The sequence below is a fragment of the Phoxinus phoxinus genome (genome assembly GCF_949152265.1).
Source record: "Phoxinus phoxinus genome assembly, chromosome: 6".
Classification (NCBI taxonomy): domain Eukaryota; kingdom Metazoa; phylum Chordata; class Actinopteri; order Cypriniformes; family Leuciscidae; genus Phoxinus; species Phoxinus phoxinus.
The window spans coordinates 33,850,059-33,870,553 of record NC_136881.1 but is presented as its reverse complement, the minus strand read 5'-3'; the positions used below and the strand labels follow the sequence as shown (position 1 = coordinate 33,870,553).

The 20,495-nt window shown below is 41.1% G+C and overlaps 1 protein-coding gene across 1 annotated transcript in view; it reads left to right on the top strand.

Moving 5' to 3' along the window:
- itsn1 (intersectin 1 (SH3 domain protein)) overlaps window positions 1-20,495 on the top strand; it is a 75,224-nt gene that overhangs the window by 22,454 nt on the left and 32,275 nt on the right. The window contains exons 2-3 of the mRNA XM_079616174.1: window positions 18,235-18,298; window positions 19,351-19,446. Coding sequence (XP_079472300.1) covers window positions 18,271-18,298; window positions 19,351-19,446 — 124 coding nt within the window. The 5' untranslated portion in view covers window positions 18,235-18,270. The remainder of the gene's footprint in view (window positions 1-18,234; window positions 18,299-19,350; window positions 19,447-20,495) is intronic.

The window sequence follows — 20,495 nt, the reverse complement described above, 5'->3', positions numbered from 1 at the left end:
TATAGCACACCTCTCCTCAATGGGCCGGTCGATTTGACACCTCACTCAGGGGTCTGTGACAAACGGTGCGGGGCGAGTTTCGCGCCAAAAAAGCGGCAGAATAATAAGAATAAGAACTAGAAGGTACATTTCCAGAAGAAAATGTGAATGGTGCTTGCAGTGGCAAAAAACTCGACACTCGGTTGCTAGGGTGTTCTGGGTGATTGCTAGGCGGTTGCTATGGTGTTCTGGGCGGTTGCTAGGGTGTTCTGGGTGGTTGCTAGCGTGTTCTGGGTGGTTGCTAAGCGGTTGCTAGGCAGTTGCTAGGGTGTTCTGGGTGGTTGCTAAGCGGTTGCCAGGCGGTTGCTAGGGTGTTCTGGGTGGTTGGTAGGGTGTTATGTGTGGTTCCTAGGGTGTTCTAAGTTGTTTTGGGTGGTTGCTATGGTGTTGCTAGGGAGTTCTAAGGTATTTTGGGTGGTTGCTAGGGTGTTGCTAGGGAGTTCTAAGGTATTTTGAGTGGTTGCTATGGTGTTGCTAGGGAGTTCTGAGGTATTTTGGGTGGTTGTTAGGGTGTTATGGGTGGTTGCTAGGGTGTTCTAAGGTGTTTTGGGTGGTTGCTATGGTGTTGCTAGGGAGTTCTAAGGTATTTTGGGTGGTTGCTAGGGAGTTCTAAGATATTTTGGGTGGTTGCTAGGGTGTTCCGGGTGGTTTCTAGGCAATTGCTAAGGTTTTCTGGGTGGTTGTTAGGGTATTTGGGTATTTGCTAGGACATTTCTAGGCGGTTGCTAGGGTGTTCAGGGCGGTTGCTAAGGTATTTTTGGTGGTTGCTATGGTGTTACTAGGTGGTTGGTAGTTTTCACAGATGGTTACTATGGGGTTAGGGCTAAGGTTAGGCACTCGGCCGCAGAGTATTTAAAATCTCTATTAAACGAGTGCATTATAATGAGTGCACGAGGCCTGTGGCCTCGTGCCTATGAGTGAGTTTTTATAGAGTATTTAAAATCTCTATTAAACGAGTGCATTATAATGAGTGCACGAGGCCCCCTATAGCTTATGGTTGCTAGGGTGCTGTAACTGGTTGCTATGGTGTTGCTAGGGAGTTCTAAGGTATTTTGGGTGGTTGCTAGGATGTTGCTAGGGAGTTCTAAGGTATTTTGAGTGGTTGTGTTATTAAACGAGTGCATTATAATGAGTGCACGAGGCCTGCGGCCTCGTGCCTATAGCCTATGGTTGCTAGGTTGCTGTAACTGGTTGCTATGGTGTGGCTATGAAGATTTTAGGCCTTTACTTATTGGCTGCTTGATAATATAAATCCTCTGAGGGAGAGAGAGGGGGAGACATGCAGGGGTGTCAGGCCCTTTGTGTCTGTGTGTGTGAAAAATGACAGTTGGGATTTGAATTTATGAAAATTCCGCAATGTTAAGTCAATGGGACTTTTTTGGCCGCTTTTTCGTCCGCTGTGCGAACATCGTACACCCGATCGCTTAGAAAAGATATAGCACACCTCTCCTCAATGAGCCGGTCGTTTTGACACCTCACTCAGGGGTCTGTGACAAACGGTGCGGGGCGAGTTACGCGCCAAACTTTTGTGTGGAAGAATAATAATAATACTAGAACGTACATTTCCAGAAGAAAATGTGAATGGTGCTTGCAGTGGCAAAACTCACCACTCGGTTGCTAGAGTGTGGTACATGATTGCATACGAGCCAAAAACCATGTTTGTACGATGTTCTGGTGGTGAGATATGGCTTATTCATGTTGTTTGGGTGGTTGCTAGGGTGTTCTGGGTGGTTGCTATGTGGTTGCTAGGCGGTTGCTAGGGTGTTCTGGGTGATTGCTAGGCGGTTGCTATGGTGTTCTGGGTGGTTGCTAGGGTGTTCTGGGTGGTTGCTAGCGTGTTCTGGGTGGTTGCTAAGCGGTTGCTAGGCAGTTGCTAGGGTGTTCTGGGTGGTTGCTAAGCGGTTGCCAGGCGGTTGCTAGGGTGTTCTGGGTGGTTGGTAGGGTGTTATGTGTGGTTCCTAGGGTGTTCTAAGTTGTTTTGGGTGGTTGCTATGGTGTTGCTAGGGAGTTCTAAGGTATTTTGGGTGGTTGCTAGGGTGTTGCTAGGGAGTTCTAAGGTATTTTGAGTGGTTGCTATGGTGTTGCTAGGGAGTTCTGAGGTATTTTGGGTGGTTGTTAGGGTGTTATGGGTGGTTGCTAGGGTGTTCTAAGGTGTTTTGGGTGGTTGCTATGGTGTTGCTAGGGAGTTCTAAGGTATTTTGGGTGGTTGCTAGGGAGTTCTAAGATATTTTGGGTGGTTGCTAGGGTGTTCCGGGTGGTTTCTAGGCAATTGCTAAGGTTTTCTGGGTGGTTGTTAGGGTATTTGGGTATTTGCTAGGACATTTCTAGGCGGTTGCTAGGGTGTTCAGGGCGGTTGCTAAGGTATTTTTGGTGGTTGCTATGGTGTTACTAGGTGGTTGGTAGTTTTCACAGATGGTTACTATGGGGTTAGGGCTAAGGTTAGGCACTCGGCCGCAGAGTATTTAAAATCTCTATTAAACGAGTGCATTATAATGAGTGCACGAGGCCTGCGGCCTCGTGCCTATGAGTGAGTTTTTATAGAGTATTTAAAATCTCTATTAAACGAGTGCATTATAATGAGTGCACGAGGCCCCCTATAGCTTATGGTTGCTAGGGTGCTGTAACTGGTTGCTATGGTGTTGCTAGGGAGTTCTAAGGTATTTTGGGTGGTTGCTAGGATGTTGCTAGGGAGTTCTAAGGTATTTTGAGTGGTTGTGTTATTAAACGAGTGCATTATAATGAGTGCACGAGGCCTGCGGCCTCGTGCCTATAGCCTATGGTTGCTAGGTTGCTGTAACTGGTTGCTATGGTGTGGCTATGAAGATTTTAGGCCTTTACTTATTGGCTGCTTGATAATATAAATCCTCTGAGGGAGAGAGAGGGGGAGACATGCAGGGGTGTCAGGCCCTTTGTGTCTGTGTGTGTGAAAAATGACAGTTGGGATTTGAATTTCTGAAAATTCCGCAATGTTAAGTCAATGGGACTTTTTTGGCCGCTTTTTCGTCCGCTGTGCGAACATCGTACACCCGATCGCTTAGAAAAGATATAGCACACCTCTCCTCAATGAGCCGGTCGTTTTGACACCTCACTCAGGGGTCTGTGACAAACGGTGCGGGGCGAGTTACGCGCCAAACTTTTGTGTGGAAGAATAATAATAATACTAGAATGTACATTTCCAGAAGAAAATGTGAATGGTGCTTGCAGTGGCAAAAAACACGACCCGGTTGCACATGATTGTATACAGGCCAACAACCATGTCTGTACGATGTTCTAGTGCTGAGATATGGCTTATTTATGTGTTTGTATGGTTACTAGGGTACTCTATATGGTTGCTATGGTGTGCTTATACAGTTTATGGGATGATATTTAAAGACTAGTTGACAGTCTGAGTCAAAAAAGCCGAACTCCATGTTTCTACTATTTTCTGGAGCTGAAATATGGCTTGTAAATGTTGTTTTATGGTTGCTAGGGTGCCCTAAGTGGTTGCTAGGGCATGGCTATGAAGTTAATATGTCACTACTTATTGGCTGCTTAATAGGCCGAATCAATAGAGCCCAACTCCAAGTTTCTATGACCTTCTGATCCAAAGATATGATCTAACAAATTGTGTGCCAATGTTAAGTCTATGGGACTTTTTCCATCTGATTTTTCGCCCGACGGACGAACATCGTACACCCGATCGCTTAGAAACGTCATAGCACACCTCTCCTCAATGAGCCGGTTGATTTGACGCCTCACTCATGGGTCTGTGACAAACGGTGCGGGAGGAGTAGCGTGCCAAAGTTTTGTCTAGGTGAATAGTAATTACAATACTAGAACGTACATTTCCAGAAGAAAATGTGAATGGTGCTTGCAGTGGCAAAACTCGACACTCGGTTGCTAGAGTGTGGTACATGATTGCATACGAGCCAACAACCATGTCTGTACGATGTTCTGCTGCTGAGATATGGCTTATTCATGTTGTTCGGGTGTTCTGGGTGGTTGCTATGGAGTTCTGGGTGGTTGCTAGGGTATTTTGGGTGGTTGCTAGGGTGTTATGGGTCGTTGCTAGGGTGTTCTGGGTGGTTGCTATGGTGTTGCTAGGGAGTTCTAAGGTATTTTGGGTGGTTGCTAGGGTGTTGCTAGGGAATTCTGATGTATTTTGGGTGGTTGCTATGGTGTTGCTAAGGAGTTCTGAGGTATTTTGGGTGGTTGCTAGGGAGTTCTAGGGTATTTTGGGTGGTTGCTAGAGTGTTATGTGTGGTTGCTATGGTGTTGCTAGGGAGTTCTGAGGTATTTTGGGTGGTTGCTAGGGTGTTCTAAGGTGTTTTGGGTGGTTGCTATGGTGTTGCTAGGGAGTTATGAGGTATTTTGGGTGGTTGCTATGGTGTTGCTAGGGTGTTCTAAGGTATTTTGGGTGGTTGCTAGGGTGTTATGGGTGGTTCCTAGGGTGTTTTAAGGTGTTTTGGGTGGTTGCTATGGTGTTGCTAGGGAGTTCTAAGGTATTTTGGGTGGTTGCTAGGGTGTTGCTAGGGAGTTCTAAGGTATTTTGAGTGGTTGTGTTATTAAACGAGTGCATTATAATGAGTGCACGAGGCCTGCGGCCTCGTGCCTATAGCCTATGGTTGCTAGGGTGCTGTACTGGTTGCTATGGTGTGGCTATGAAGATTTTAGGCCATTACTTATTGGCTGCTGGATAATATAAATCCTCTGAGGGAGAGAGAGGGGGAGACATGCAGGGGTGTCAGGCCCTTTGTGTCTGTGTGTGTGAAAAATGACAGTTGGGATTTGAATTTCTGAAAATTCCGCAATGTTAAGTCAATGGGACTTTTTTGGCCGCTTTTTCGTCCGCTGTGCAAACATCGTACACCCGATCGCTTAGAAAAGATATAGCACACCTCTCCTCAATGAGCCGGTCGTTTTGACACCTCACTCAGGGGTCTGTGACAAACGGTGCGGGGCGAGTTACGCGCCGAACTTTGTGTGGAAGAATAATAATAACTAGAACGTACATTTCCAGAAGAAAATGTGAATGGTGCTTGCAGTGGCAAAAAACACGACCCGGTTGCTAGAGTGTGGTACATGATTGCATACGAGCAAACAACCATGTCTGTACGATGTTCTGCTGCTGAGATATGGCTTATTCATGTTGTTCAGGTGGTTGCTAGGGTGTTCTGGGTGGTTGCTAGGGTGTTGCTAGGCGGTTGCTAGGGTGTTCTGGGTGGTTACTATGGTGTTCTGGGTGGTTGCTAGGGTTTTATGGATGGTTGCTATGGTGTTGCTAGGGAGTTCTTAGGTATTTTGGGTGGTTGCTATGGTGTTGCTAGGGAGTTCTAAGGTATTTTGGGTGGTTGCTAGGGTGTTATGTGTGGTTCCTAGGGTGTTCTAAGGTGTTTTGGGTGGTTGCTATGGTGTTGCTAGGGAGTTCTAAGGTATTTTGGGTGGTTGCTAGGGTGTTGCTAGGGAGTTCTAATGTATTTTGAGTGGTTGCTATGGTGTTGCTAGGGAGTTCTGAGGTATTTTGGGTGGTTGCTAGGGTGTTATGGGTGTTTAAAATCTCTATTAAACGAGTGCATTATAATGAGTGCACGAGGCCTGCGGCCTCGTGCCTATAGCTTATGGTTGCTAGGGTGTTCTGGGTGGTTGCTAGGGCACCACAGATGGTTACTATGGGGTTAGGGCTAAGGTTAGGCACGAGGCCGCCTACGAGTGAGTTTTTATAGAGTATTTAAAATCTCTATTAAACGAGTGCATTATAATGAATGCACGAGGCCTGCGGCCTCGTGCCTATAGCCTATGGTTGCTAGGGTGCTGTACTGGTTGCTATGGTGTGGCTATGAAGATTTTAGGCCATTACTTATTGGCTGCTGGATAATATAAATCCTCTGAGGGAGAGAGAGGGGGAGACATGCAGGGGTGTCAGGCCCTTTGTGTCTGTGTGTGTGAAAAATGACAGTTGGGATTTGAATTTCTGAAAATTCCGCAATGTTAAGTCAATGGGACTTTTTTGGCCGCTTTTTCGTCCGCTGTGCAAACATCGTACACCCGATCGCTTAGAAAAGATATAGCACACCTCTCCTCAATGAGCCGGTCGTTTTGACACCTCACTCAGGGGTCTGTGACAAACGGTGCGGGGCGAGTTACGCGCCGAACTTTGTGTGGAAGAATAATAATAATAAAAAAAAAAATAATAAGTATGAGCAATAACACTAATGTTGCTTTGCCTATAGGCAAGCACCATTAATAAAAAAAAAAATAATAAGTATGAGCAATAACACTAATGTTGCTTTGCCTATAGGCAAGCACCATTAATAAAAACTAGATTAAAAAGTTCGTTGAAACAAACTTTAAGTTGGCTTGTGAAAGTTTGGACCAGATAGTTTGAAAAAGTTTAAAGTTTAAATTAGTTTAAAGTTTAAAGCAGTTTAAATTAGTTTGAAGTTTAAATTAGTTTGAAGTTTAAAGTAGTTTAAAGTTTAAAGTAGTTTACAGTTAAAAATAGTTTAAACTTTAAAGTAGTTTGAAGTTTAAATTAGTTTAAAGTAGTTTAAAGTTTAAAGTAGTTTACAGTTAAAAATAGTTTAAAGTAGATTAAAGTTTAAATTAGTTTGAAGTTTAAATTAGCTTAAAGTGATTTGAAGTTTGAAGTAGTTTAAAGTTTAAAATAGTTTAAAGTATAGTTTGAAGTAGTTTAAAGTTACTAGGGTGTTTCTAGAGGGTTGCTAAGGTGTTCTGAGTGGTTGCTAGGGTATTTTGGGTGGTTGCTAGGGTGTTATGGATGGTTGCTATGGTGTTGCTAGGGAATTCTGAGGTATTTTGGGTGGTTGCTAGGGTGTTGCTAGGGAGTTCTAAGGTATTTTGGGTGGTTGCTAGGGTGTTGCTAGGGAGTTCTGAGGTATTTTGGGTGGTTGCTAGGGTGTTGCTAGGAAGTTCTGAGGTATTTTGGGTGGTTGCTAGGGTGTTGCTAGGGAGTTCTGAGGTATTTTGGGTGGTTGCTAGGGTGTTGCTAGGGAGTTCTGAGGTATTTTGGGTGGTTGCTAGGGAGTTGCTAGGGAGTTCTGAGGTATTTTGGGTGGTTGCTAGGGTGTTGCTAGGGAGTTCTAAGGTGTTTTGGGTGGTTGCTAGGGAGTTGCTAGGGAGTTCTGAGGTATTTTGGGTGGTTGCTAGGGTGTTGCTATGGAGTTCTAAGGTGTTTTGGGTGGTTGCTAGGGTGTTGCTAGGGAGTTCTAAGGTATTTTGGGTGGTTGCTAGGGTGTTATGGGTGGTTGCTATGGTGTTGCTAGGGTGTTCTAGGGTATTTTGGGTGGTTGCTAGGGTGTTATGGGTGGTTACTATAGTGTTGCTAGGGAGTTCTAAGGTATTTTAGGCAGTTTCTAGGGTGTTATGGGTGGTTGCTATGGTGTTGCTAGGGTGTTCTAACACACACACACACACACTCAAGAGTTTTTGAGTTTAGAGTTTAGTGAATGCATGAGTTTAAAGTAGTTTATAAGTTTACATGAGTCTAAGAGTTCAGAGTTTAATGTATATTAGCATTGGTTAGGGCTGAGGTTAGGCACTCGGCCTGCGGCCTCGTGCCTACGAGTGAGTTGTAGTTTGAAGTTTAAATTAGTTAAAAGTTTAAAATAGTTTGAAGTGGATAGATAGATGAGTTTATGAGTTTACATGAGTCTAAGAGTTCAGAGTTTAGTGTATATTAGCATCCTGGAGTTAGGGCTAAGGTGAGGCACAAGGCCTGCGGCCTTGTGCCTACGAGCGAGTTTTTATAGTTTTTATTCATAAAAAGTTTAAATTAGTTTGAAGTTTAAATTAGTTTGAAGTTTAAAATAGTTTGAGGTGGATAGATAGATGAGTTTAATGAGTTTAAATGAGTCTCAATGGCTCATATAGTGTATAGAATGGCAGTTTGATTTAGTCTAGGCTTTCAAGGGATTTTGATTTGAATTTTTGGCAGTTGGGGAGTTTGAAAATCTGAACATTCCGCAATGTTAAGTCAATGGGAGTTTTTTCCGAGTTTGATCGTCATTTATAGGAAAACCGTAAGTCCGATCAGTCTAAAAAGATATAGCAACTAACTTCAGAACAGTTTGAGTGTCTGAGCCGAGTTTGGAGTATGTAGAGTTAAAGCTCTAGGACGAGATAGAGTCAACAGTTTGGTAAGAAGAATAATAATAACTAGATTAAAAAGTTCGTTGAAACAAACTTTAAGTTGGCTTGTGAAAGTTTGGACCAGATAGTTTGAAAAGGTTTAAAGTTTAAAGTAGTTTGAAGTTTAAAGTTTAAAGCAGTTTAAAGTAGATTTAAGTTTAAAGTAGTTTAAAGTTTAAAGTAGTTTGAAGTTTAAATTAGTTTGAAGTTTAAATTAGTTTGAAGTTTAAAGTAGTTTGAAGTTTAAAGTAGTGTAAAGTTTAAAGTAGTTTACAGTTAAAAATAGTTTAAAGTAGTTTGAAGTTTAAATTAGTTTGAAGTTTAAAGTAGTTTGAAGTTTAAATTAGTTTAAAGTAGTTTAAAGTTTAAAGTAGTTTACAGTTAAAAATAGTTTAAAGTAGATTAAAGTTTAAATTAGTTTTAAGTTTAAATTAGTTTAAAGTGATTTGAAGTTTGAAGTAGTTTAAAGTTTAAAATAGTTTAAAGTATAGTTTGAAGTAGTTTAAAGTTACTAGGGTGTTTCTAGAGGGTTGCTAAGGTGTTCTGAGTGGTTGCTAGGCGGTTGCTAGGGTATTTTGGGTGGTTGCTAGGGTGTTATGGATGGTTGCTATGGTGTTGCTAGGGAGTTATGATGTATTTTGGGTGGTTGCTAGGGAGTTCTAAGGTGTTTTGGGTGGTTGCTATGGTGTTGCTAGGGAGTTCTAAGGTGTTTTGGGTGGTTGCTAGGGTGTTGCTAGGGAGTTCTAAGGTGTTTTGGGTGGTTGCTAGGGTGTTGCTAGGGAGTTCTGAGGTATTTTGGGTGGTTGCTAGGGTGTTGCTAGGGAGTTCTGAGGTATTTTGGGGAGTTGCTAGGGTGTTGCTAGGGAGTTCTAAGGTGTTTTGGGTGGTTGCTATGGTGTTGCTAGGGAGTTCTAAGGTATTTTGGGTGGTTGCTCGGGTGTTTTGGGTGGTTGCTATGGTGTTGCTAGGGTGTTCTAAGGTATTTTGGGTGGTTGCTAGGGTGTTATGGGTGGTTACTATAGTGTTGCTAGGGAGTTCTAAGGTATTTTAGGCAGTTTCTAGGGTGTTATGGGTGGTTGCTATGGTGTTGCTAGGGTGTTCTAACACACACACACACACACACTCAAGAGTTTTTGAGTTTAGAGTTTAGTGAATGCAGTTTAAAGTAGTTTATAAGTTTACATGAGTCTAAGAGTTCAGAGTTTAATGTATATTAGCATCGGTTAGGGCTGAGGTTAGGCACGAGGCCGCAGTTTGAAGTTTAAATTAGTTAAAAGTTTAAAATAGTTTGAAGTGGATAGATAGATGAGTTTATGAGTTTACATGAGTCTAAGAGTTCAGAGTTCAGTGTATATTAGCATCCTGGAGTTAGGGCTAAGGTGAGGCACAAGGCCTGCGGCCTTGTGCCTACGAGTGAGTTGTAGTTTGAAGTTTAAATTAGTTCAAAGTTTAAATTAGTTTGAAGTGGATAGATAGATGAGTTTACATGAGTCTAAGAGTTCAGAGTTTAATGTATATTAGCATCCTGGAGTTAGGGCTAAGGTGAGGCACAAGGCCTGCGGCCTTGTGCCTACGAGCGAGTTTTTATAGTTTTTATTCATAAAAAGTTTAAATTAGTTTGAAGTTTAAATTAGTTTGAAGTTTAAAATAGTTTGAGGTGGATAGATAGATGAGTTTAATGAGTTTAAATGAGTCTCAATGGCTCATATAGTGTATAGAATGGCAGTTTGATTTAGTCTAGGCTTTCAAGGGATTTTGATTTGAATTTTTGGCAGTTGGGGAGTTTGAAAATCTGAACATTCCGCAATGTTAAGTCAATGGGATTTTTTCCGAGTTTGATCGTCATTTATAGGAAAACCGTAAGTCCGATCAGTCTAAAAAGATATAGCAACGCGAGTCAGAACAGTTTGAGTGTCTGGGCCGAGTTTGGAGTATGTAGAGTTAAAGCTCTAGGACGAGTTTGATATAGAAATTTTAGTCTCATAAAAAGAATAATAATAATAACTAGAACGTACATTTCCAGAAGAAAATGTGAATGGTGCTTGCAGTGGCAAAACTCGACACTCGGTTGCTAGAGTGTGGTACATGATTGCATACGAGCCAACAACCATGTCTGTACGATGTTCTGCTGCTGAGATATGGCTTATTCATGTTGTTCGGGTCGTTGCTAGGGTGTTCTGAGTGGTTGCTAGGGTGTATTGGGTGGTTGCTAGGCGGTTGCTAGGGTGTTATGGGTGGTTGCTAGGGTGTATTGGGTGGTTGCTAGGCGGTTGCTAGGGTGTTCTGGGTGGTTGCTAGGCGGTTGCTAGGCAGTTGCTAGGGACTTCAGGGTGGTTGCTAGGGCTCCACAGATGGTTACTATGGGGTTAGGGCTAAGGTTAGGCACGAGAAAATCTCTATTAAACGAGTGCATTATAATGAGTGCACGAGGCCTGCGGCCTCGTGCCTGTAGCTTATGGTTGCTAGGGTGCTGTAACTGGTTGCTATGGTGTGGCTATGAGGATTTTAGGCCATTACTTATTGGCTGCTGGATAATATAAATCCTCTGAGGGAGAGAGATGGGTGCTAGGGTGTTCTGGGTGGTTGCTAGGAGGTTGCTAGGCAGTTGCTAGGGTGTTCTGGGTGGTTGCTAGGCGGTTGCTAGGCGGTTGCTAGGGTGTTCTGGGTGGTTGCTAGGCAGTTGCTAGGGTGTTCTGGGTGGTTGCTAGGCGGTTGCTAGGGTGTTCTGGGTGGTTGCTAGGCGGTTGCTAGGGTGTTCTGGGTGGTTGCTAGGCGGTTGCTAGGCAGTTGCTAGGGTGTTCGGGGTGGTTGCTAGGGCACCACAGATGGTTACTATGGGGTTAGGGCTAAGGTTAGGCACGAGGCCGCAGAGTATTTAAAATCTCTATTAAACGAGTGCATTATAATGAGTGCACGAGGCCTGCGGCCTCGTGCCTATGAGTGAGTTTTTATAGAGTATTTAAAATCTCTATTAAATGAGTGCATTATAATGAGTGCACGAGGCCTGCGGCCTCGTGCCTATAGCCTATGGTTGCTAGGGTGCTGTAACTGGTTGCTATGGTGTGGCTATGAAGATTTTAGGCCATTACTTATTGGCTGCTGGATAATATAAATCCTCTGAGGGAGAGAGAGGGGGAGACATGCAGGGGTGTCAGGCCCTTTGTGTCTGTGTGTGTGAAAAATGACAGTTGGGATTTGAATTTCTGAAAATTCCGCAATGTTAAGTCAATGGGACTTTTTTGGCCGCTTTTTCGTCCGCTGCGCGAACATCGTACACCCGATCGCTTAGAAAAGATATAGCACACCTCTCCTCAATGGGCCGGTCGATTTGACACCTCACTCAGGGGTCTGTGACAAACGGTGCGGGGCGAGTTTCGCGCCAAACTTTGTCCAGAATAAAAAGAAGAAGAAGAATAATAAGTATGAGCAATAACACTAATGTGCTTTGCCTATAGGCAAGCACCATTAATAAGTTTAAATAGGATTTCAGTAAATTGGCTTTCACAAGCCAACTTAACTAGATTAAAAAGTTCGTTGAAACAAACTTTAAGTTGGCTTGTGAAAGTTTGGACCAGATAGTTTAAAAAAGTTTGAAGTAGTTTGAAGTTTAAAGTAGTTTAAAGTAGATTTAAGTTTAACGTAGTTTAAAGTTTAAGTAGATTACAGTTTAAAATAGTTTGAAGTTTAAATTAGTTTGAAGTTTAAAGTAGTTTGAAGTTTAAAGTAGTTTGAAGTTTAAATTAGTTTGAAGTTTAAAGTAGTTTAAAGTAGTTTAAAGTAGATTTAAGTATAAAGTAGTTTAAAGTTTAAAATAGTTTGAAGTTTAAAATAGTTTGAAGTTTAAATTAGTTTGAAGTTTAAAGTAGTTTAAAGTTTAAAGTAGATTAAAGTTTAAAGTAGTTTAAAGTTGAAAGTAGTTTCAGTTGGGGAGTTTGAAAATCTGAACATTCCGCAATGTTAAGTCAATGGGAGTTTTTTCCGAGTTTGATCGTCATTTATAGGAAAACCGTAAGTCCGATCAGTCTGAAAAGATATAGCAACTAACTTCAGAACAGTTTGAGTGTCTGAGCCGAGTTTGGAGTATGTAGAGTTAAAGCTCTAGGAGGAGTAGCAGTCAACAGTTTGGTAAGAAGAATAATAATAATAACTAGAACGTACATTTCCAGAAGAAAATGTGAATGGTGCTTGCAGTGGCAAAACTCACCACTCGGTTGCTAGAGTGTGGTACATGATTGCATACGAGCCAACAACCATGTCTGTACGATGTTCTGCTGCTGAGATATGGCTTATTCATGTTTTGGGTTGGTTGCTAGGGTGTTCTGGGTGGTTACTAGGGTGTTTTGGGTGGTTGCTAGGCAGTTGCTAGGGTGTTCTAGGTGGTTACTAGGCAGTTGCTAGGGTGTTCTGGGTGGTTGCTAGGCGGTTGCTAGGGTGTTCTGGGTGGTTGCTAGGCAGTTGCTAGGGTGTTCTGGGTGGTTGCTAGGGAGTTCTGAGGTATTTTGGGTGGTTGCTAGGGTGTTGCTAGGGAGTTCTAAGGTATTTTGGGTGGTTGCTACGGTGTTACTAGGGAGTTCTGAGGTATTTTGGGTGGTTGCTAGGGAGTTATGAGGTATTTTGGGTGGTTGCTATGGTGTTGCTAGGGAGTTCTAAGGTATTTTGGGTGGTTGCTAGGGTGTTATGGGTGGTTCCTAGGGTGTTTTAAGGTGTTTTGGGTGGTTGCTATGGTGTTGCTAGGGAGTTCTAAGGTATTTTGGGTAGTTGCTAGGGTGTTGCTAGGGAGTTCTAAGGTATTTTGAGTGGTTGTGTTATTAAACGAGTGCATTATAATGAGTGCACGAGGCCTGCGGCCTCGTGCCTATAGCCTATGGTTGCTTGGGTGCTGTAACTGGTTGCTATGGTGTTACTAGGTGGTTGGTAGTTTTCACAGATGGTTACTATGGGGTTAGGGCTAAGGTTAGGCACGAGGCCTGCGGCCTCGTGCCTACGAGTGAGTTTTTATAGAGTATTTAAAATCTCTATTAAACGAGTGCATTATAATGAGTGCACGAGGCCTGCGGCCTCGTGCCTATAGCTTATGGTTGCTAGGGTGCTGTAACTGGTTGCTATGGTGTGGCTATGAAGATTTTAGGCCATTACTTATTGGCTGCTGGATAATATAAATCCTCTGAGGGAGAGAGAGGGGGAGACATGCAGGGGTGTCAGGCCCTTTGTGTCTGTGTGTGTGAAAAATGACAGTTGGGATTTGAATTTCTGAAAATTCCGCAATGTTAAGTCAATGGGACTTTTTTGGCCGCTTTTTCGTCCGCTGTGCGAACATCGTACACCCGATCGCTTAGAAAAGATATAGCACACCTCTCCTCAATGAGCCGGTCGTTTTGACACCTCACTCAGGGGTCTGTGACAAACGGTGCGGGGCGAGTTTCGCGCCAAACTTTTGTGTGGAATAATAATAAGAAGAAAAATAAGTATGCAAGAGAACACTAATGTTGCTTTGCCTATAGGCAAGCACCATTAATAAGAAGTTTAAGTACAATATCAGTAAGTTGGCTCTCACAAGCCAACTTAATAAGAAGTTTAAGTACAATATCAGTAAGTTGGCTCTCACAAGCCAACTTAATAAGTATGAGCAATAACACTAATGTTGCTTTGCCTATAGGCAAGCACCATTAATAAGTTTAAATAGGATTTCAGTAAATTGGCTTTCACAAGCCAACTTAATAATAATAAGTTTAAATAGGATTTCAGTAAATTGGCTTTCACAAGCCAACTTAATAAGTTTAAATAGGATTTCAGTATGTTGGCTTTCACAAGCCAACTTAATAATAAAACAAGTGTAACTTAAATTAACGAGCTAGATTTACAAGCATGAATACACGATGGAGAATACACACACACATCTATGGTATATCGTCACATCACGGGCATAATAACTTGTTTCCAAGAGCGAATGCAGTCCTCATCGAGTGTATAATTAAGGATTGCAAACTTACTTTTGCATTCACGCACAACACTTTGTCCGAAAAGCGATATAAACAGTTTACTGCTGTAACTTCAGCGTCAGTCTCCGCGTCCCGCTACACTGTCATACTGTCTCTGTGAGGGCGGGGGAGATCATGTGGTCAAGGTTTCTGGACGCTGATTGGCTCAGACAAGGTGCACTGTGTGCGTGTGCCTCGGAATACAAAGGGAGAGATTTTAGAGAGAGGTTAGATTGACAGCAAACTATAGCCTTTTTTACAAATACTATAATTGCACCTAAGGGAACATAATAATAAAATAAAAAAACCCATGTCATGACCCCTTTAAGCTTTTACTTGTCTTGATATTGATAAAGTGGTTGCTAACAAGTGGCTAAATGAGGCACGTGTAAATTACATCAAGACTCATTTACTTGCTAGTTTGCAAACTATTCTAACTCGAACTTTCAGGGAAAATGTTTTTTTTTTTTTTTGAACAAAGACTCAGAGTTGTCTGGAGCTGAGTGATGGTGATGTTTAAGTCATGTGATCATGGTGTAGTTCGTTTATAGCCTATGCTTAGCCTTTTACTTCTGCTGATTGAATTTCACGCTTAAATTCATTAAAGTTGTGTTAGAATTCATAAGATTCTCGTGCCGATCATATACTTTTGTTAGTCGGCGAGTTTTTATTTTGTGCAATAATCCAAAAGACGATGGAAAAATGAAATCCCATTGTTTTTTGTCGAAGGAACAAGAGAGATCCGGGTTTCGGGTTTGGCTGCTAAAATACTTCTTCATCACTGCAGCGCTCTGTATCTATCAAACTTCCTCACCCAGATTCGTCTCACCTACTGACGGCATTCCTGCTGTATGACATCACCTCTCTTTGTCCCACCCGCTGTTGAGCATGTCTTGATTCACTGTGCCGGATTTGGATCAGTGAGGCAGGTTGGTCATGAATAAGAGTAAAACTAAATTCGTCTGAGACATGCAGATCTTCTGAAAGCATTGGTTTGTTTGTGTTTCTACTGTGTTCTGCAAAAACGTTTCCCCTTCCTGGGTTTTCATTCAGATTGGCCGTGTTTGAGAGCATTGTCCCGAGGAAAAGCTTCATTTGAATCAGAAAAAGGGTGACAGGAAAAAGTAGGTCAGATGCTCAGACACACACACACACTTACGGTCATTAGCAGGGCCGTGACAAGGGCCGGTTCTACTGTGTGACAGTGTCACTAGCACTGCAGTGTCTGCCAGCGAGAGAGAGAGCGAGAGAGCGTGTGAGTCACCAGTGTCCTGTTTAATCAGGGGAACTGGATGTTTTCAGTATTGAGTCAAGGCTCTGTGAAGAGCTTAGTCCTCCATCTTGAGAAATACCCCACCGCTTCAGATTAGAACAAACACTCCCCGGAGACAACGGCATTCAGACATAATGGATTTCCGCAAATAGTAGTAAAATAAGAAAAATTGGAAACTGTGATGCACAAACTATACAGCTTATGATGATAAAACCCTGCTCAAACGCGTGCAAATTAATACTTCGGATAGTACTGATATTTAGTGAACTTTCGTTTGGTTCAGCATGAAACTGCTTCAGATTCAAATGTCAGATGCTGCATATGAAGTGGAAATGAAGCACATCAGCGTTTTTCGAGTTTTGAAGGGCAGGGCGATGTCATTGGGTGGTTTCTGTTAGTGATGAAACATGATTTCCACACAACTTCAGTTTCTGCATCGCTCTCTGCCCGCCCTTCAGACGAACAGTCATTGAGAGCTATCAGCATTTGAGTAACCATGCTGGTGCGTTTCTGTATTCTAGCACATTTTATTTCCCGTACGTACGTTCTAATAATTTAAATATTACTTCCTATATCATCTCACCTCTTTAGCATTATGTATTTTTTCTTTTCTTCTGTTGAATTGTTTCTGACTTGGTTTAATTTACCACACACACACACACACACTGAAGCACACGCGTATATGAGGACATGAATGGATGAACTTCAACTTCATAATTTTACCGTTTTATTTGAGAAAAACTTCCGTCATATAAACGCACTGAAACTCAAAGGTCCTCAAAAGTTGTTTATTACTGTTGTACAGTAGAATTTAGCTACGTCTCAATGTAATAATACTACTAACCGTAATAATAATAATAATACATTATTATTACCGGTAAAACTATTTGTAAGGAATAATCAAAAATTTTCTTCTATACAATAATTATAACAGTAAAGCTCTGTTGTGCAGCTCATTGTTTGACCAAAATGTTTGTTTAATTTCATTCGATTAAAAGATAAATTTAATTAATGTTTTTTGCCTTCATTTGATTTCCAGAAACATTTAAATGCACAACACAGAATTTCTGGGAACAATAATAATTATTGTCAGAAAACAATAATAAATTGTTTTTGTGAATTCAATTAATTAGACATGCTTTTTGATTTTTTTTAATTGAATTAAACCATTCAAATGTAATACAGAAAACACAGAAGTTGGTAGGCCAAAAAATTTAACGGAATTTGAAGGAAAAAATTGTAAATAAATTAAAATTTAATAAATTGTTGTTAAATTGTATACGTTTCATGATTTCAATTAATTAGACATGCTTTTTGATTACTAAAATTTAATGTAACCATCCATAAAAATAAAAAATATATAAAAAACGGAATTTGTGAAAGAATAAAAATGTATTTCATAGGGCCCTACATACAGTATTGCTACAACCGTTTTCCCCAGTGACTGGATTAGCATGTTTGTTTATTTTATTTGTAAAAACCCTTTCAGTTTGTGCTGTGATTGGACCCTGTGGAGCAGAGAAATTAATTCCATTATGCAGGATCTGAAAGGAAGAAAAGGGTGGAGGAAGAATGGGGGAGAGACCGAAAGAGAGAGAGAACAGTCTGGCACTGATTAAAATACTTTGGCCAAGGTGCCCTGGGTGTCTCTGCTGGAGAGAGAGTGTGTGTGTGTGTGTGTGTTTGAGAGAGAGAATTCTTGCAGTGCGTTTACACAGCTGGGAGATTCCCAGTCTGAGGCCTTCAGATAGTTCTCTTACTTTCTCATCGTTTTGTGTCCAAGTGTGTTACTGAGGTTATTTTTCAGACTTCCTGTAAATGAGAACTACATCAAACACTACATCAAAACCAGATTAGGGATTGCATATATATATATATATATATAAACCAGTGGGTGGGTTATAGTGGAGCTAGTAACGAGGATACAATTATACACTGAACTTCTGTGATGAAGTTTACTATACTAATGTTGACTCAAACATCCCCTCAAAGAAGCGCATCACAATTAATTCCCTTTAAATTTGTGATGAAACCGGAAGTAGCTACGTTTCGATCCTGGTGGCTGGGCAGGAGGTGGCTATAGGTCATAAACCCCGCCCTCTCCATGTAATTGAATGGGACGTGAGCCAAACAATATAATACAATTACCCTTAAAATATATATATATTTTTAAGTAGTTCTTATCATCATGCTGACACATGTAAAAATGTAAAAAAATAAAATTAAATGACTGATTTTAGTTATAAAAACTGGGTGTACCCTCATGATTGACAGCTGTGCGTGCGATTTAGCCCACAGACTTGAGCAGCAACAACAGTTTATGGGATATTTAGACTTTTATGGGATATTTTGACGCAAAGTTTTGAAACCGGGTTTCAAAGTGCAAGTTTATGAAAAAGTCAAAAACGTGAATTTGTGAAAACGGTGACGTCATGTATATTACATGTTCAGCCTAAGGTGTGTAGTGTCTCTTTAAAAAGTGACATCGCAACTACAGGCCTAGCAGCAGATTACAGTGTTTTTGTGGATCCGTGAGATCAGGGATCGTTTTGACGAAGGAAACACTTTTCAATTTGTTGTCGTGTAAATGGACCGTAAGTGATAAAGCGGGAATTTATTTAAGTTCAACTTCTGTGTTTTGTCCTTCCTCCCCTCAGGAAGTTTTCTACAGGTCAGAAGTGATTCACTCAAATGTCTTTTCTTTTCTTTTTTACAAGAAGGATTTTGTGTGTTCAGGACGATGAACAAGTCTTGTTTCTTTGTCGTTTCTCAGAGTGTAAGAATGAAAGCTCAAGGTTTCTTTGTGTTGTTTTGCAGGAGTTTGCGGCTGGACGGCAGCTGACGGACTGAACCATGGCTCAGTTTCCCACGCCCTTCGGAGGTGAGTTGATGCCTTGACTGACTGACTGACACGTGCGTGTTTGTGTGATGGAGGGTGGGTGGATATGTATGAAGTGCAGTGTGTGTTTGAGAGACAAAGAGAGAACGAACTCAAGTGAGTCAGTGAATGTAGGAGAAACGCCCTCACAGAACTGTTGTCACTTTGGTAAGCAGACTTTTATGTGTGTGTGCGCTTCATTTTCTGTTTTCATTTATGATTCTATACAGTGGGATCATTTGAGTCATCCAAATGATTTACATTTTTGAATATCATTTTTTATTACGATATTATCTAGAGCTGCAACAACTAATAGATAAAGCAATCAATAATGAGAGTAATCTATTGTAATGAGTATAAATCTAATATAATTACTATGTTCAGATGAGTGAACGTCTGTTTTCCTCATACCGGTTAACATTTAGTCTGTCCTTTTGTTTTTCATTTAGTGATTTTAACTTATATTAAAAAGGTATATATATTTATATTTTATATTAGATTTTTTTTAATTATGTATTTTATTGTCTGCATAGATTCATTATGGGTTTTTTTAACCTTAAAATTGCACATAGTTTGGAAGACAACATTGGGTATCATGGGGATTGGGGAATAACATTTTTTGATAATAATAGATTAATATAAATTAAAATAAAAATGATTTTTTTTTAACAATTAATAAAGTTTGGAAGAAATAATCAACACATTAATCAATTATCAAAATAATCCTTATTTGTCATTATTTATCAACACAATAATTTGAGAAAAAAGTTGAATTGGACAATGTACATATTTTACATCATACTTTTTTCTTTTAATGTTTTCAAAGATCTTAAAACTCTATATTTACGGTAGATTTTGAATCTTATATTTTCATCTCACACATTTAGATGACACTGTATAAGACTGTGTTGCATTTTTGCCCAGTGTTGTTTTTTTACACAATAAAATGTCAGCAAGAGTTGGTTTGTGATTAGCTGTGCCCTGTCGCTTAATGAAAATGTTAGCAGATTGAACACATGTTGACGCATCATACTGATGTTTGTCTGTCTCTGTAGGGGGGTCGGAGACATGGGTAATATCTGTGGATGAGAGAGTCAAACATGACCAGCAGTTCCACAGTTTGACCCCCACACCTTCTGGCTTCATCACAGGTAATCAGTTTTCTTTCTATGAGAACAGTAACAAACTCTCATTAGTCCTGATGTTTGCTAAAAACCCTTTGGAGTTTGATGTTCTCTGAAATACGTAAACAAATCCTTTGAGTTCTGTGCAATCGCAAATGACCACCAGCAGTGCAGTCAGTCATAGACCTGTGGTAGTCCGATTTTTATGCCTATTATTTCTCTGTAGGATACACAGACACAGAGAGATAGAGCAAATAAAGTGAAAACAGAAAAACAAAAGCAACCACCTCTTTCCTGTCATCCTTTTTTTAACACATCCCCCATACTAATAAAAATGTCATGGATATTCTTCATGAGTATTTTAAAACCTGTACCACTTCCTGTTTTCTGCCCGTAATGGGTGCATATATCTACTTGCATGGTCTACGATCAGACTCGCATTAGGCCGGTACACATCAAACCAACGTCAAAGAACTAGCTGCCAATGGTGGTGTCTGCTCACGTCGGCTGTGTCTGGGCAAAAAAGTTGCGCTTGAGCACATCGCAAAAGCTACACGTCGTACAGCTGACGGGCAACTAGCATGTGTGTTCTGTCCCTGCGTGAGAGATAATAACTGTCCACAACAGAAGATGGCAGTAGTCTGTATTTGTCATTCAAAAAAAGGGAACGTGAACTAGTAAACAGCAGCGCTTGCTTACCATTTTAATAAGTTAAGCTGCTCAGAGTGTCTTAACTTAATTAGGCTACATACGACAATGTCATTATGAAAATATTTGAATATTGGAATGCTGCAAAAAAAGTTTATAAGCGCCTTCTTTGTGTGCCCTCTTGTCTTCAGTGTTGCTTGCTTTGTCACTTTTGTTGTTCTTCTCGTGCACTGGTTTACAAAGCTGATCTGCCAGTCAGAGTGATCTCTTTTCCCAATTTTCCTGCGCCGGAAATTCAACATGAATCCAGAACACACCGCAATAACTGCCGCCCAACCGACGCTCACCCACTGCCCGACATTGGCCAACGGAAAACCGGCGCCTTGGAGTGTCCTGCCCTTTAAGTACTATAAAAAACACCCTGAGAC